The sequence below is a fragment of the Candoia aspera genome, chromosome 5 (assembly GCF_035149785.1).
Source record: "Candoia aspera isolate rCanAsp1 chromosome 5, rCanAsp1.hap2, whole genome shotgun sequence".
Taxonomy (NCBI): domain Eukaryota; kingdom Metazoa; phylum Chordata; class Lepidosauria; order Squamata; family Boidae; genus Candoia; species Candoia aspera.
In genome coordinates, this window is record NC_086157.1 from 52,804,407 (window position 1) to 52,823,293 (window position 18,887).

The following is an 18,887-nucleotide window of genomic DNA, read 5'->3' on the forward strand; positions in this document are numbered from 1 at the left end:
AGTGGATAGTTATTTATAGCAAAAAATAAAAACAAACTGAAAGAAGAGCCTTGTGGCAATATAAGAGACAAATACATATATTATAGCATTAGCTTACATGGACCATATACACTCCATAATAAGGTAGACACTAATGCATGAAAGTGTATTCCTCAATAAATTGTGTTGATTGCAAAACGCCACTCTTTTCCTTCCTCTCTACCATAGACTTATCAGAAAGTCTTCTAGATTAACTAAAAAACAAGCTCTGAATAAAAAAGATCTCATTTACTTTTCCAAAAATATTTTTTATTGTGTGGTAAATAAAGGTGATGGTCCTCCCAGTATTGCGAAATATAAAACATTAGTAATGTTAGAAACAACCATTTCATATTTTACATATTATTTCCAATCTTTGCAACTTTCCTTTCCACTGTGGAATATAAAACTTTCCAACAGTTTTATATTCCACATAATATAATGGTGGAATTTAACAATTTATTACATTTTCCTTAATTTTGCATATCTCTGCTGTTCTGCTCCACTCTAACAGGAAAAGGATGTAAAAGTAAAGGGTCAAAGAGAGGATCAAATTCTACAGTGTTATTTCTCCTTAATATCCATAGCAATAAAAAGGCAAGAAATTGCAAGAAAGGGAAGAGATGCTATTTTCCCTCATATTAGCAAAAACAAAACCAGCAATTCTACATCAGTTTTTCAAAGCAAATAAAAAGAACCTTTAAAATCACAAATAAAAAATTTGTAAGCCAATTTTGCCCTATCTGCTAATTCTCTGTCATCTTCACTAGCCATTCCTCCGTTGTGGGTATTTCAGTCTTTCCATTTTTGTGCATATAGTAATCTTGCAGCAGTGATTATATATAATAACAATCTTCCACAACTCTTTTCTAATTGTCTATCCATTAGACCCAACAGGAAGAGTTCTGGTTTCAAATGAATATTAATCTTTAATATTCTTTGTATCACTGTATGTATTTGGACCCAAAATTTTCTGGCTTTTTTGCCAGTTCACCAGGCATGATAAAATGACCCTTCATGTTTTCCACATTTCTAACATAAATTTGAGGTACCTTACAAATTAGGGAAATCCTGTAACAACCAGCCATATAAAACCAAATATGTTATACTAGTGATAAAAATAAGAGAATACTGATGGGTAGAAAGTGAATAAGTCTGGGAAAATATGGGGTAAGGACTTGGCCAGCAAAAGTAAAAATGCCCATGTATGAGCTTATGCCTTTTAATTAAAAATCTTGGTTGGAAAATATGGCACCAGACCCATATTAAAAGGATAAAAAATTGCAGAGCACTTTGGAATATTTTCATTTATTACCTTATTTTAATTACATTTTAATTTATCAGGACATGTTCCATATTATCAGGCCTAGCCCAAGAATGACAAGGAAGCAATCCAGCCAAACTTTGGTTCATTTGCTCACACCGTATAGACAGAATCTTGCCAGACTAAACCTACTCTACTCCAACCTAAAAGGAAGTAACCTGGGAGGCTCTAGGGCACGGCTACTCTGAATCTCTTTGTCTTCCCACGTTCCAGCTCTAGGCTGTGTTGTCTCTTGTCCTGCCACCCTCCTTGGAATGTGCTCCGTCCTTTCTGAGAACCAGCTGTGTTACTGTAGTCCATCACACATATTCCCAGTTCTAATCTATTCATACATCAATTGTACAACTGCATGTTGTTCCCTGTTGACTGGCAAGTGAAAAATTCTGTTGAGAACTTTTATTCAAGCAGTACATGTCTATTGAAATGTCTGCTAAAATTGATATCTGCTTACGCTGGACTTCTTTTACTTGTGGAAGAGAGACTAAAACTAATACAGATGGGAGTCAACTGAGTGTGTGCTGTTAAAAAAAATAAAAACAAAACAAAACCTAAGGTAAAATTAATATAAGTAATTAATGCCATGCCTAAAATACTTTCAGTTGTCTCCTTACCAGTGTGTCATCCATCTACACACTGCTTTACATAAAATGAGACCTCCTTCACAGTGACTGTTACTGGAATACATTATGAAATACCAGAAATAAAATAAAACTGTTATTACCCTACCTCTTTTTTCTCTCTGCCAGCTGCCTGCAGACTTCCTTCCATCGGAAATTCAAGCTGTCCAATTTTTCTTTTAAAATGCTGGCATCTGTTGCTGATGATTGTTCAATAATCTCATCTCCATCTATGTTCAAAGTCCTGACAACAGCTTGCTGCCTCCCAATGCCATCCTGGAGATCCTGCAAGGTAACAAATAATCTAATTAAACTGGAAAGCAATACCCTTCTGCTTCATAACAGATCACGAATGCTATGACAGATGTAAGCACAATAGATCTACATGACATAACTTTTTTTTGCCTTTAAATCCCAAATTTATCAATAGTCATAGTTTTTTTTTAATTTTAGCACAGTATGAATTATTTTCAGATAAGTCTCCCTTATGAATTTTGTTACACTACAGAACGTTACATAGAACAGACTTAAACAGAATATGCCAAATACAAAGCACCACTTAATCTGTATGCAACCTAAAAGTGGTTTATACTCCCAACATATACCTTCTTCTGACATGCAGATAGAGCACACATATTGGTCGGTGTAGGAATCAGCCTTTTTAAACTGTGTCTACGGATCACCTGCACAGATAACTGTTTTTGTTCTAATGCTGCCTTATGACATTATATGCACATTTATTGCTGCTCCCCATATAGTGATTTTTGAACAGCTGAAGCTGATTTAATTCCTGTCATGAGTAAGGATGGCGAGCAGGGGGCTCCCATCCAGACTGTCAAGCGCATGCGTAGCACTGAGGAATTGGGCAGCCATTCAAAGAGACACAGATTGGGACTGCCTTAACCTTTGGGGTTTATATGTCTGGGTTTTCCCATGCTTCTTCAGTTTGTTAGGATTCCTGTTATGTACTAGCAATAAAGCATTAGAGACCAGTTCCTTGTCTCAGCGGGTTTCCTGGTTGTTAGGACAATTCCAACATTAAACTGCTGAATTATAATACTGCTTATAATATCAGCTCTAACTGTGGCCTGCGTTGAGATAACATATTCTTACCCCATCATAGTTACAAATTATTTTACCAACCATTATATTCATATGATATAAATATTATTTATTGGTGATGGAAAACATTTTGGAAAAGACAGTGGCATTCATGGGTAGGGGGATAAAAAATACAAGGTGGTGGTAGCAGCACTATAATTGAAGCCACAGTCCTTTGTTCACATACACAATGCAGACACACAGTAGCAACAGATCTTCAGTCATGCTACTGTGAAACAATAATATTTTCAAACTAACCCTTAGCTTAGAATTCAACAAAGCTGAAAACTAATTTTTACCCCGAACTAACATACATAATTATATTGCAGAATATTACCCGAGTCAATATGAACTGTAATCCTATTACTATCTATGAAAATTCATCCAGATTCTAACCCTCATGCTGACTTTTAATTTAGACCTTAAGTAATTTTAATTCTATTCCTAACTTGATCCTATTTCTGAAAAAAGTCTGTTGATAAACAATTATGCTAGCATAAACTCCTCACAATAATTGGACTCTAACTCTACTGCTTTCCACGAACATCAACCTAGATTCTAAATATCTGCTACCTTTGGGCTTACCCTTCAAGGAAGATTAACTCTAATCCTAATCTCACCCTCTTTCTGATTAAAAGATACACAATAATGATAGGCCTATCCCAAAATCCCACCCATAAAAGTAAACAAACACTTCCCTTATTCTTGATAATTCCCCAGCCTACACTTGAAAGAATTTAGCCTGCCATTGAAGAAAACCTAATCCTAACCTTAGAATAACTACCATAAAAATAATGTGCCTACTTGTTGCTCAGAATCCAATAGTAACCAAAATGGTCATCTAACACAACCACAATCCTTGGAAATCTGCCCAGATTCTATCCTTCAGGTTAACCTCAGCCTATTGCTGATATATAGATATACAGTAGATAATATTTTACAGTGGATAATATTTTAGGATTGGCACAGCACAAACATGTACTGATAATAGGAATGTAACACCATCAACATCCATGAAAAAACATCTAGATCCTAATATTCACATTAACTTGGTTAGCCCCCAAAAATGGCCTCTTAGATTCATGTAAGTGATATTCCAAGTAGTATCATCATCTGGATTTTATACTATATTTATCTCCAATATTATTATTGTTTATTCGTTTAGTCGCTTCCGACTCTTCGTGACTTCATCGATCAGCCCACGCCAGAGCTTCCTGTTGGTCGTCAACACCCCCAGCTCCCCCAGGGATGAGTCTGTCACCTCTAGAATATCATCCATCTACCTTGCCCTTGGTTGGCCCCTCTTCCTTTTGCCCTCCACTCTCCCTAGCATCAGCATCTTCTCCAGGGTGTCCTGTCTTCTCATTATGTGGCCAAAGTATTTCAGTTTTGCCTTTAATATCATTCCCTCAAGTGAGCAGTCTGGCTTTATTTCCTGGAGGATGGACTGGTTGGATCTTCTTGCAGTCCAAGGCACTCTCAGAATTTTCCTCCAACACCACAGTTCAAAAGCATCTATCTTCTTCTCTCAGCCTTCCTCATGGTCCAGCTCTCACAGCCATATGTTACTACAGGGAACACCATTGCTTTAACTATGTTGACCTTTGTTGTCAGTGTGATGTCTCTGCTCTTAACTATTTTATCGAGATTTCTCATTGCTCTTCTCCCAAGGATTAAGCGTCTTCTGATTTCCTGACTGCAGTCAGCATCTGCAGTAATCTTCGCACCTAGAAATACAAAGTCTTTCACTGCCTCTATGTTTTCTCCCTCTATTTGCCAGTTATCAATCAAGCTGGTTGCCATACTCTTGGTTTTTTTGAGGTTTAGCTGCAAGCCAGCTTTTGCACTTTCTTCTTTCACCTTCATCATAAGGCTCCTCAGTTCCTCTTTGCTTTCAGCCATCAAAGTGGTATCATCTGCATATCTGAGATTGTTAATGTTTCTTCCAGTGATTTTAACTCCCGCCTTGGATTCCTCAAGCCCAGCATGTTGTATGATGTGTTCTGCGTACAAGTTGAATAGGTAGGGTGAGAGTATACAGCCCTGCTTTCCCAATCTTAAACCAGTCCGTTGTTCCGTGGTCTGTTCTTACTGTTGCTACTTGGTCGTTATACAGATTCTTCAGGAGGCATACAAGATGACTTGGTATCCCCATACCGCTAAGAACTTGTCACAATTTGTTATGGTCCACACAGTCAAAGGCTTTAGAATAGTCAATAAAACAGAAATAGATGTTTTTCTGAAACTCCCTGGCTTTTTCCATTATCCAGCGGATATTGGCAATTTGGTCCCTAGTTCTTCTGCCTTTTCTAAACCCAGCTTGTGCATCTGGCAATTCTCGCCCCATGAATTGCTGAAGTCTACCTTGCAGGATCTTGAGCATTACCTTACTGGCATGTGAAATGAGTGCCACTGTTTGATAGTTTGAACATTCTTTAGTGTTTCCCTTTTTTGGTATGGGGATATAAGTTGATTTTTTCCAGTCTGATGGCCATTCTTGTGTTTTCCAAATTTGCTGGCATATAGCATGCATTACCTTGACAGCATCATCTTGCAAGATTTTGAACAGTTCAGCTGGGATGCCATTGTCTCCTGCTGCCTTGTTATTAGCAATGCTTCTTAAGGCCCATTCAACCTCACTCTTCAGGATGTCTGGCTCTAGCTCACTGACCACACCATCAAAGCTGTCCCCGATATTCTTATCCTTCCTATACAGGTCTTCTGTATATTCTTGCCACCTTTTCTTGATCTCTTCTTCTTCTGTTAGGTCCTTGCCATCTTTGTTTTTGATCATACCCATTTTTGCCTGGAATTTACCTCCGATGTTTCTAATTTTCTGGAAGAGGTCTCTTGTCCTTCCTAGTCTATTGTCTGCTTCCACTTCCACACATTGTTTGGTTAAAAATAATTCCTTATCACTTCTGGCTAACCTCTGGAATTTTGCATTTAATTGGGCATATCTCCCCCTATCACTGTTGCCTTTTGCGTTCCTTCTTTCTTGGGCTACTTCTAGTGTCTCAGCAGACAGCCATTTTGCCTTCTTGGTTTTCTCTTTCTTTGGGATATATTTTGTTGCCGCCTCCTGAACAATGTTGCGAACTTCTGTCCATAGTTCTTCCGGGACCCTATCTACTAAGTCCAGTCCCTTAAATCTATTCTTCACCTCCACTGCATATTCCTTAGGAATATTAGTGAGCTCATATCTAGCTGATCTGTGGATCTTCCCTAATCTCTTTAGTCTGATCCTAAATTGTGCAATAAGAAGTCCATGATCTGAACTACAGTCAGCTCCAGTTTACCAACTGTATAGATGTCCGCCACCTTTGGCTGCAAAGGATGTAGTCGATTTCAGTGTTGTCCATCTGGTGAAGTCCATGTATAAAGCCGTCTCTTATGTTGTTGGAAGAGAGTGTTTGTTATGCAGAGTGAGTTGTCTTGGCAAAATTCTATCAGCCTATGTCTTGCTTCGTTTTGTTCTTCCAGGCCATGCTTACCTGTAATTCCAGGTGTCATTTGATATTTGTATTTATATTTATTTATGGTATTTTAATGTTTTTATTCTTGTTGTAAACTGCCGCGAGTCCCCCCTTTGGCAGGAGATGGACAGTGGCAAAATTTAGTATATAAATAAATAAATAAACTTAAGTTTAGCATTCAAGGAAGCTTAATCCTAACCCTAGTCTCACTCAACTGACTATTGTTATAATTACACCAAGATAAAATCTTATTCATAATAGGAACATCACCAAACCATGGTCCATGAAAATTCACCCAAATTCTAATCATCACACAACATTCTTTACTAACCATTGCCTCACTGGTGAATTATAACTGTAATAATAATCTAAGAGTACCAGTATACATGAAAATTCACTCTGATACTAACCATCATGCTATTAGTTAGCATATACTTCAAGAAATGTTGACCAATGTTACAATAAGGTAATTTATTTTATACCTAATACCTTTACCTCTCTATTCTATAGCTATATATTCTTCTATTATAGTTTTTATTAAGAACTAAGAATCTGGGAGAGGGGGGTAATGGATCTGGAATATTAGAACTAAAGCAAAGGATTGTGTTGCAAAAGACTTGTTGAAATTAGCCAGGGAACCACTAGTACCAAATACCAAACCATACAGTTAGGGACATGTATCTCAATATTCAGAAGTAGAATTTCCCAATGACTGTGATAAGTAGAGCTTATCATTATGATGGATCTTTAATATCTGAACTGGTAGAGCAGTGACAGTAATATGCATAAAACAAGTGGGCAATACTTTGATGTAGCCAGCCAAGGATGCTATGATGTATAAGAGATGTATGCAATACTGATTGAAAAAAAAGGAATGAACGAAGCAAGCCAGGCAGTTCTAATTGGGTAAGATATGATGGCAGAAAAATATAAAAATGAATGAATTATAATGTAGAACAGATCCACTTTCACTCATTCAAGAAAGAGAGAGCTCTTCATTGTAGATCTCCCAACTCTCTTCTTTCTTTGTCTGGTCAACGGCAAGAAGAATAAGGTATTTATAAAGTATGTATGAAATACACTTTTGTGTGTGTCTGTGTTGAACATAGTTTTAATAGAGTAGTCAGGAAATGATCAGTTGTACTTTTGTCTTATTTCAATGGAACTCCTACTGTAGCATTTCTCTGCCATAACAAAGTAGAAGTTCCTTAAGGAACTGTGATTTGGAATCATCCAAATTTGGATTAGTATCAATATTTGAACTGGTGTTAGGTGAAAAGAGGGCTATGATTCAACTTTTTTGAGGTCAATGCTAAATTTTAATGTGTGACTGAACATAAGTATGAATTGTTATAGTTAATGGTAGCGTAGTTAGTGGTAGTCTAATGTTTTGTTTTATTTTTCTTACATTTGGGAAGTCATTGCTACAGTTACAGCATTTTTAAGGTTAGACTTAAATTTCCAAGTTATACTTAAAATAATAGTGATGGTTAACATTAAGTTGATATTATGTTTAGAACTGAGCTGTGGGCAACATTTAATTGAAATACTTTTATTGGTGTTAAGTTGAAGTTAGAATTGTGGTTGGGATTAATCTATGCTAAATATTAGCATCAGGATTAGAATTAGGCTGATTTTTTTTTTGGGTAGATAATGGTCCTTATGTTACTGTTGGGGTCATCTGCTGGAATACAGATAGTGTAAAATTTTATTGGTGGTATCACATTATTATATTATTACATTTTATTTAAACATATCCATTGCCTTCTGTTTTTGTTGCTGAAAAGATCTAAATATCTTATAATATTTTAAAGGTGTTATTCTTTACTTTTATTTATTTGCCATACAATGATTTAGGCATATAATTTTCACAAAAAAGATTTTTGCAATGCAATTTTAATATATTAGTAAGCTTTAATATATATGGGGGGTTTCTTTGCTTTTTCCATCTTTTTATCTATAGACAGTAATAAATTGCTTTTAGGGCGAGAGAGAATAAATTGCTTATAGCCACCTATTGAATTCATGGTAGAGATAAGACTCAAACTAGGAGGCTTATAATTTTTAGTTCAGTCTTTTCATCACTATGGTACACCAGCTTGCAAAGTGCTGCAGAGCACATTAACCAATAGCTCTCTTGTGCTTGGAAGTAATGTCCTTCTTTTCACTTTTATCAGCAAGGGGCAAGAGCAAGAGTCCTATAATTGCCTGAATGCCTTTGTTATATTAAGTCTTCAAAAAAGTTTGCAGTTTTCAAAATATCTTCACTGCAGTTTAATCTTTGCTGATGCTAGTTCATTAGTCCTTTGCCTTGCTGAACTGACACTTCTGAAAGCAGTGTCCTGTCCAAAAAAGAAAAAAAAATGCTGCCTCTAAAAGACCTAGTTCACTAAAGCATAAGGAATGTTAGACTATGGAAGTAATAGCCACTATATTAAAAGAGGAATGGGGAAAACAACTTAGCTTGCTACAAAAGAGATAATTACTACCAGCAAAATGAAAATAAATATTTAGCTAATTTTGAATGGAGATACAATGTTCATGATGTAGCCTCTACCCCCTCATCCAAGTACGGCTAACTGCAGTTAGGAATACAAAGATGATTTGATGATTAGATGATGATGGTGCTGGAGCCCAAAGAGGGTACTTCCATCCTCATGCTGAAGCCTTGCTGTTGAGCGTGGCCTAGGAGTCCTTTGCAAAACATGTACATGAGTTTGCTAAAAAACATTTTCAAGAGAATTGGCCTGGATGAGAGCACATGAATATAAATGTAAAGCTAGACAAAGGTATTTTGTACCTTTGTAAAGCTAGTCACAGGTATTTCTAACTACAAAGCACATGAAGTCAGTAGTATGATTGAAATATATTTAAGATGGTTCAGTATTCCTAATAACGACCCAGGTTTGCCCATTGATTCACTTTTGTTTCTGGAAGCTTAAGACAGAGCTGTAGCAAGCCTAAACCAATGTGCCATTTGCATCAGTTCCTGATAAAGTCAGAACTGGCTAAGTGACAGATGCCTCCATTCTACTGTATTACTGCAATGCATGTTAGATATGCTTTGAACAGTTTTCACAAATAGCAACAGCAACTGGTTTAGCATGAATCTGTGAAAATGTTGCAGGTGTCCTCCAAGGCTGTAATGATTAACAACATGTTTCCAAGCATAATTTAAACTATTGCTAAAGACTTGTAAGGCCTAAAGGGCTTTGTGTAGGGGATACACACACACATATATAGAAGTACACACACATACACACAAATGTATACCCCCCCTCCCAAATATAGAATATAATACACCATAGTATGCTTATCTTGGAAGATGATAAACTAATGAGATTTCACATAATTTTCATTGCACTTTCAGAGTAGTTAGTAATGGAATAAGGCAGAGAAGAAAATTAGCAGGCAGCAGTAAATGAGAACTATTTATTGAAATTGAAGAATGCCTAAAACAGATTTTTAAAGAGTCTTGAGAAACAATATCTGCAAGGCCAGATTTTTTTTTCTGTTAGTTTTCCCACTTGACTGAGAAAGGCTATATACTGTAAGCTTATAAATTGTATTTCAGTGCATGTTTTCTCTACATAGAATCTGAATATAGATAAAAGTTTAAAGCAGAAATCTTGCCAGCATATTTTACGAATATAAGAATTCATATTCATAAATAATTTTTCAATTGCTAATAAACTGCCTATATAAATAGATGGGATGTGCTGCGCTTTGGACTGAAAGCTGAGAGGGTTACAATCATTGCATATGTCTATGCCTCTTTAAAGAAGATGTGTCTTTTCCTGGCTTGGACAGTAACTCTAATCCAAGAAAACATATTTGAATTAACCAACAGGGTGAGATAAGGTACTTTAGAGTACCCGTTGGGCTTTTTTAAGCAGGTTCTTATCTCAAACATGAATGAGTCTGAAGCACAGCATATTCCTACTAAATAATAAGTCTTCAGTATCAACACTAGGTCAATGATAATTAATGCTATTATCATAATTAATTGATAGTAATGAAATATTTAGACAATACTATTATATTCTAGCTGTCCCTAATTCCAAGCTTGGAAGGCCTATCTCAATTTAAAGAAGTTCCAACCGAAGAACGAATTACAATAATATTGACTATATGATGATATAAGAAGTATACACAAAAGAGATTACCAATTTTATGAATAAAATACAGAGGAAAAGTTCAGCCGTGTAACACATTGGTTACTATTGATAGTAACTATTGGTTATTATTACAAATGATTAGAGTACATTAGTAGAGTACTTTGCACAAAATATAGCTTTCAAGTACATTCAGATAGGAAGATAGACAACTCAATTTCTTGAGTTAAGCAGTCCACAGATTTACACATTTTTATTTCGCAACTATTTATAACAATTCAAAATGGCCAAACTGCAACTTTTAATAGAAATATTTAACAAAATGCAAAAAAAGAAAAAGAATGTTCAGCAATGTTAGTAGTTACTGAAAATAAGTATGACTTTTTGATTTATAGGGATAATTTTTAGGGTAATTTGTATTGTAACTGTGGATCACATTCTTATTCTTATAAATATAAAATTCCTTAATGAAGTTTTGCAATTTTGAAAGGATTATTCCATGCATTTTTGTAATTGTACAAAAAAAAGGGCAATTGATAGAAATATACAGACACACACACACACTGTATACACAGACATATACATATACATACATACATACATACAGTATATAATTGCCATGTACCCTTCTTTTTATCTGATAACAATTCCATATAGCTCTTTCCAACAATCATGGTAACACAGCATTCATAAAAGGAAAATTCTGTAATTTTATAAATTCTGTAATTCATAAAAGGAAAATTCTGTAAGTAACAATTACAATGAAGACCATAAATAATCGAGATAGGTCTAGTCTTTTCAGATGTGGAAAACTTTACTGTCAAACCATTATGTGATTTTTATGACTGACCTGTAGAATTCTTACTGTGGGCTCTGCTGACAGGTGGGATGTAAGCTTGTAGGGATGATAGCATTCTCTTTTGTAAAGTGAGTAATACTTAAGATACTGAAGAAATATCTCCCTAGTAATGCAGTGATAATATTCACCAGTATAGAACATGTTGAAGTGAGTTACAGAAGTTCATAGATTCTGTATCATATCTAAATCTTTTATTGTAAACTGCCCAGAGTTCCTCTGGAGATGGGAGGAGATGGGTGGGGACAAATTTAATAAATAAATAAATAAATTCTACACAGCACATAAATAATGAATTATTTTCTCCCCTTTTTTTCTTTCTTTTCTGACCTGGTGTTCCTCAGATGTTCTGGATTGCAACTCAGAACTTCCAGCCCACATGCTGGGAGCTGCAGTCCCAACAACACTGAAAGGCACTAGGTTAGACAAGGCTGATACACCTAACAGTCTTTTAGTAACAATAGCTATTTATCCATGAAAGCTGGAAAAAATGTAGCTTAGCCATTTATTGGTTGAACTAAGTCTATATTGTAATCCAGGTCAGCTCATGAAGTCATCATTATCTAACCATAACTAAAATTCAAAAGAAATAAACTATTGTCATAGTACATTTTAACACAGTATTTTTATACTCAACTTAAATGCACATATATAGTATATGTATCTATAGAAAATGGCTTTAGGAATAATTCTGTGAATTTAGGAACACTGAGTTGTCCAATAAAATTTGGTTATCAGAGTCTAATTTATTTTTTTTTCAACTGAAATTAATGCACTACTTGATTAAACCAATAAATAATCAAATTACTTAATTTTTACTTTGAGATATTTATATTTTGTTAATATACAAAACAGTATCATTTTCTAAATGAAGTGATATTTTCTTATCAAAATAAGCATATTTTTGTCAAACAGATTTATTCTGAAAAATAAGATATTATTGTAAAAAATAGTTTTGTCACAAAGTATGTCAACAAAAGTCATGAATATTCAAAATAATACAGCTTCTCTCAAGAGTTTCCTCTTGCTATATACTTAATCCCAGTATAGAGTTTTGTATAGTTTCATGAAACTCATTTCCCATTATCACTGCATGTTATGTTATTGTTAAGTATAATGAAAAATAGTTTTACTATCAATCAACTTTATCATTATCTTGTTATGGTAATAGCCAAGCATGCTTAATTGTAATTTACTTTTGTTGAAAATTGCTGTTACCATATGAATGATAATGAAAACAAACATTTAATGACTGTCAGATGCACTTGTTTGCAGAAAATTAATTTTAAAACCCTTGCTTTGCATTTTCTAAATGTCATTATAGTAATTAGGATCATAAAGCAGCATAAAAATTAACATGTAGAAATTCTGAAAATCTACAGTCCAGATAAGATTTTTTTTTAAATATAATTTGCTTGTATAACTTCTCTTTACTTCATTAAAGAACAGAACAAAATTTGATGCTTAAGCTCTACAATAATGCAGTGGTGCAACTGATAGGAATTTTAACCCTTGGGTAATATATTAATCAAACAAATTATTACATCAAGTTATATCGGCTTCATCAGTGGTTAAAGGCATCAAGGTATTGAGTTCTTGTCCTGCCTTAGGCTTGAAGCCAGATGGATGACTTTGAGCCAGTCACTCTCTCTGAGCCCTAAGGAGAAGGCAATGACAAACCAGTTCCAAAAATGTTGAAGCAGGGAAAAGCAAGTTTAAGAAAAGGGAGCCTAAATTTTTCATACATAGAATAGAAGTGATCACAGGATTAAAATGTATAAAATATTCACATGTGATAAAGCATCAGCCAGCATCTTCTGCAAGCTAGGACTGTAAGAGATTCAAAGTTAAAATGAGAAAAAAATGTACTCCCCTGACATGATGCAGTGTGAGATTGTGCCATATTTCGAGGGACCGATAGTCTTTGTATGATACCGTTTAGATTAAGAAACAGTACATATGGTCAAGTACCTTTTTTTCCCAACTAACAGCAACTATGAGGGGAGTCACAGAGGTAAATGAAGCTCAGAAGGATGCCATGAGCTAGCCTCCTCTTTCTCCTTCTAGCCTCCTTTATACAGAGAGAGAGGGAGAGAGAGACCATGCCGCTGTTCTACATGATGTACTGTATTTTTGAAAAGTAACTGCATACTTTAATTTATGTGAAGTGGAACTAATCACAATACTGGGATCATATGATACCCATGTGGAAAACTGGCACTAGTGGCAATTTGTTTTCCAATATGTGTTTTACCATGTCAAATTTATCCTAATACGGGGGGGTGGGGTTATTTGGGATCCCTGTTCCCAAATAGCATTATGATCAGCAGAATAGGTCCTTTTTAAGACACCCAAGCCTTCGCATGCCAGTTTGAGATGCCAGAGAGGGTTATATCCTGTGTTACTCCCAATCTGTGGAATGTACTCTTTGGGGAGTAGATTTATTTTCTACTCATGTCACTTTTAGGAAAGGAACTAAGACCATATTTTCAGCCTGAATTGTAAATAAACTACCTATAGGAAGGAAGGAAGGAAGGAAGGAAGGAAGGAAGGAAGGAAGGAAGGAAGGAAGGAAGGAAGGAAGGAAGGAAGGAAGGAAGGAAGGAAGGAAGGAAGGAAGGAAGGAAATTATTGTAATTTGGTTGGTAGTAATCTTCATCGTAAAAAACCAGTAATAGCTTTTCTAAGCCCAGGGTGTGAATTCATGGAAAAAGGAGTTTTTGGAAAGAGGGACTTTTGAATTCAAAGCTCATTCTCATAGTATCTAGCACAATTTATTTTTAAAAAATGATCTCAACACATATGTCTCTGCCTAACACTTTGTACTCCTTGGAATTTTTAAATATTTGCATTATAATAAATTCCCATGATGTATTAATGTGTACTTTGGATCATAACCTTTTCACGGATTTATTTAATATGAAAATAGTTTATGTGACACTTTGGTTAATGCTTTTTAAAAAGGTTATTTTATATTTACAGTGTCACTGACTATTCTAATCCAAAATGACAATACCTATCATTAAGGAGGGAAGAGGGATAATATGTTTGTTTGTAACTGCTGTAAAGAAGGGCAGAAGTAATTTCTTTAGTTATTATTTTTTCTTTCTTTAATTGCATTTTCTGCATTTTTTTCTTTTTTCTTTTCTTTATATATTTCTGTATTTGTCTCCTCAAAGACATTATTTCTATGTAGTCCTCTTACCCCTTATAGACCAGCCAGATATCTAAACCAAATCACTGTTTCCAAATTAGGAAGACATTAAACCTTGGTACAGTTTGCATCAACAGTTTTAGAGGGGAGATACAAAGGCAACCATTATATCTATACAGGAAAATAGTAATTGAAATGACTAACCATGTTTTATTACATTGTCCTTTTTACGTCAACACTTGTCATGAGCTGCTAATCCCACACCTAATTAAATACCATGATAACTCTGGTTAGTTTCACTTAAAACTTATATTTTCATATTTAAATGATTTACGTCAACACTTGTCATGAGCTGCTAATCCCACACCTAATTAAATACCATGATAACTCTGGTTAGTTTCACTTAAAACTTATATTTTCATATTTAAATGATTCCATTTCCATTTTGTTGTTTCTTAATGACAAAGTAAGCAATTCCTTTAACTTTTATTAGTCCTTGGTTCAATTAATCAGTAATATTAATGATAAAATGTTTGAATTCTAATATCATGTTGGCATTTTATAATACTTGCTGTTTACAGCAGAAAATAATCTTACATGCTTGATAATTCATCCAAATCTTCCAAGGTAAATTCTAAAGAGAAAATGTTGAGACATTCAGAATCATTCCATCCCCTTTTCAAAAGGGGACTCAATTCAGCCCATTGTTAAAGATAAAAAAAAGTACAGTTGTGAAAGTTAAAAGGGCAGTCGACTTCAGGAATACATAAAATACAGAGGTTCAAGTTTTATTGCATAAAAGCAAAACTTCAGAAGGAAAAAAAAAGCAATTCTAAAACAAATCATAATATATGTTCAAGAAAATGGATTACTTTTGAAATGAGGCAGATAATAAAATGCCCCTTGCAACAAAAAAGTTAATCATTAACTGAGATAAAACATTATCTGTATATTCATCATTTGTTTCATTTATCACTTGGAACAGTTTATGCAGAGATTATTATAGCTAGCCTCCAGGCCCTCTAAGTATTTGACTTTATATGGTTGACATGTTCTGAATCCTGATTACTTCTTTATTAAGAATACTGTAACTTGGACCTCCTCAGTCTGTTTAATATGCTAATAACCTGGACTCTTTCCTGAAAAAGCAAGTGCAATATTATTGAACAATTTCTCTATTATGGATTACAGAATGGATAAAAACTCTGAATAGTAGAATAGCACATATACAGTAGAAGGAGCAGGTCCAGTTAATGGACTTCATAGGTATGTATGGCATGAAGAAACAAAAATGGAAATAATTTGAAGGGACATATTATAAGACAAAGTTTCTTAAAAGTCTGGAATATTTTAAAAGCAAGGATAAGGGTTACAATATCACCATTAGCATCACTCTCAAATGCTTTTTACTCTTAGGACAATTAAAGTAAGAAATATTTAATCACATGTGCCAAAATAGTATCTTCAAATTTGGGAAAGAGAATAAAGACACAATAAGAATTTCTACATGAAGGAAGGAATTTACCATGGTTAATATATTTGCTTATAGCTGGAAAGATAAAAAGCAATCTTAAAAAAGAAGATGGACCTTGAGAAAGATGATAAAATATGAAACACTTATACAAAACCAAGATCATTTATTAGGTTATATGCATAAATTGTTAGTGATGTTATGATATGGTGACAGAACAAATGAAAAACTGCATGTGTCATGTTCACTGTTTCAATGTAGTTTATACATCGTAACGTTTCACATGCCATGGCGCTGACGCACATTTCTGTTTGGGAGGGAGCTGCTGTGAAACCTTGTACCAAGCTATGTATCTGTATTCATTACAATGGAATGTGTTTGGGTTATGTTCTCTGTTCAAGGACTTTTCCCGCAGACCATCGGAAACTGTTAGGAGCACCTGGGATTGTGAACTTGAGAAGATTCTACGGGGGGAGGGATTTCATTTGCACCGAGGGTTTTTAGTTTGTATTTGGTGCACTTTCATCATTCTCAGCTTTCTTTGTGATCCTGCACACTATTCTTTAATAAAACAGATATCTTTGAATTCCTGCTCATGAGTCTGTAGTGTTTTAGAATAGGCAACCGTTACATAAAGCTGAGAATCACCAAAGTTGTACTGTTAGCTCCTACCAAGATTAGTTTCTTGCGAGGGAAAATAGTTAACGATGGCTGAGTACAAGCTCATGACCGGGGGACTTGAGGAGATGGCTAGCTTGATGCCCGAGTCAACGGTCAAGAGCGGAGAACTGATTCTCACCATAGAACCTTCAGTTTTCCAGGATGAATCGAGTTCCAGTCCTGAGGTGGAGGAATCTGACGACGGGGGAAAACCAGAGCAACCAGCACCCAGTGAATCGCTCGCAGAGTTGATCACCTGGGATGAAGTGGGAGAACCCCAGCCAGGGACATCCTGGGCATCCTGGAAGTATCGGTTCCCGCTAACCCCAGACAAAGAATCTACTATGGTGTCCACAGAGAAAAAGCCGAACATGCGATGGAGAGAGGGCTCTCAAACCCCTGAGAGACTAAGAGTGGTGGAAGCCAAAATAGAATTGATAGAGTACATGTTAAGAAACCTGTCTCTATCACTGGAGGGGCAGGGGAGACGCGGAGGAGATCCCAGCTTCCCTCAACCATCCCCCATCCTCCCATCCGGGCTGCCAGCAGAGGGGGGGCGGAGATGGCTCCAGGACAGATTTCCACCCCACAGGGCTCGATCACCAGTGTCCCCACCCCAAAGAGGGAAAGCTAGTGTAACCTGGGGCCCAACCACTCAAGTAGCTGCCGATTCCTCTCCAACCGGAGTGGGGGTGAGAAACTTTTCTGTCAAGTTTGATGGGGATCCAACAAAGTTATCTTTCTTTTTAACTAATGCTAAAAGTTACATGAGGCAGTTTGGAGCATACTTCTCTTCCGAAGAGGCTAAGATAACTGCCATTGCCAAGTTGAAGGGTCGAGCGGCTGACTGGTATGTTCAATTAAGTGATGTTGACTCCCCTGTACTTGATTATTTTGATGAATTCATGTGGGCATTAAAGCTGCATTTTGAGGATCCTCTGGCCAAGGCAAGAGCTAAGCAAGCGCTGAATGATCTTACCCAGGGCCAAATGTCCATAGCTGATTACGCCCTAGAGTTTAAGGCTCTAGCTGGGAAAATCCCCAACTGGTCTCAGTCAACCTTAATAGAACGGTTTAAAGAGGGACTCAACCGGGACGTCCTACGGTGGGCGTTGTGTAGAGACGACCCAGAGACATTGTACGAATGGATCTGTCTGGCAGGCAAGGCTGAGCATGCTCAGCATACCTTCATGCATGCTAGAGAATCTGAAAGATCACCCACCAACATGAGGGGACCCCGAAGTACTGCAACTGCTGCCTGGCCAAGCTATAGAGCCTGGGATGAGGAGAGAGATTGGCGCTACACGAGGGGTCAGTGTCTCCGATGCGGAAAGGAAGGGCATCGAGCAGCTGATTGCCCAAAAGCCAAGGCTGGAGATTGAGTGGAGAAGCCGCTGGCCAAATCACCCCCCCCCCCTCACGGCGGATGACAGCAGCCAAGGGTGAAGTCGATGCTGAGGAAGTATTCTACTTCTTGGGAGAGGCTGAAGACGACTCTAAGGAGCTGGCAGGAAACGCCAGTCACCTGCCATGAAGAGTGCCTGTGGGCAGGTGGAAGAGAATGGGCACGAAGATGCTATGGTGAATGCTGACTGTCCCACTTTAGCAGTAAAAGTGAAATTGGGCTCCCGCACAAAAACCGCAGAGGTCTGGGCTTTAGTTGACTCTGGTGATTCTAAGTTGAGAACATCCCCGCACCCGGAGGCAATTGCAAAACTTCCTAGGGTTCAGTAATTATTATTGCCAATTTATCCAGGGGTTCGCTGAGATTGCCTTGCCCCTCACTGATTTACTCCGTACCAAGGGCTTGGGGGAGACACGCAAAGTTAAAAACCCTGGGGCAGTCCTGAATTGGATGCCTGAATGCCAGGCAGCGTTTGAAAAACTGAAATCCCTTTTCACTGCTGAGCCTATTCTATAGCACCCCGATCCCGAACGCCCCTTTGTGGTCCAAGTTGATGCCTCTAACTCCTCAGCTGGGGCTATTTTGTTACAGAAGGATTCTGAAAATCACTTAAAACCCTGCGCTTATCTGTCCAGGAAATTTTCTGAAACCGAACGCTGTTGGCATGTCTGGGAAAAGGAGGTGTTTGCT

General features: G+C 36.6%; 1 protein-coding gene across 4 annotated transcripts in view; it reads right to left on the minus strand.

Moving 5' to 3' along the window:
- DMD (dystrophin) overlaps positions 1-18,887 on the minus strand; it is an 895,878-nt gene that overhangs the window by 291,401 nt on the left and 585,590 nt on the right. For all 4 annotated transcript variants that reach the window (XR_010068066.1, XM_063305215.1, XM_063305211.1 and 1 more), the window contains one exon: positions 2,069-2,244. Coding sequence is in view for 3 of the 4 variants with exons in the window: in XM_063305215.1 (XP_063161285.1) it covers positions 2,069-2,244 (176 nt within the window). In the remaining variant the exon portion in view is untranslated. The remainder of the gene's footprint in view (positions 1-2,068; positions 2,245-18,887) is intronic.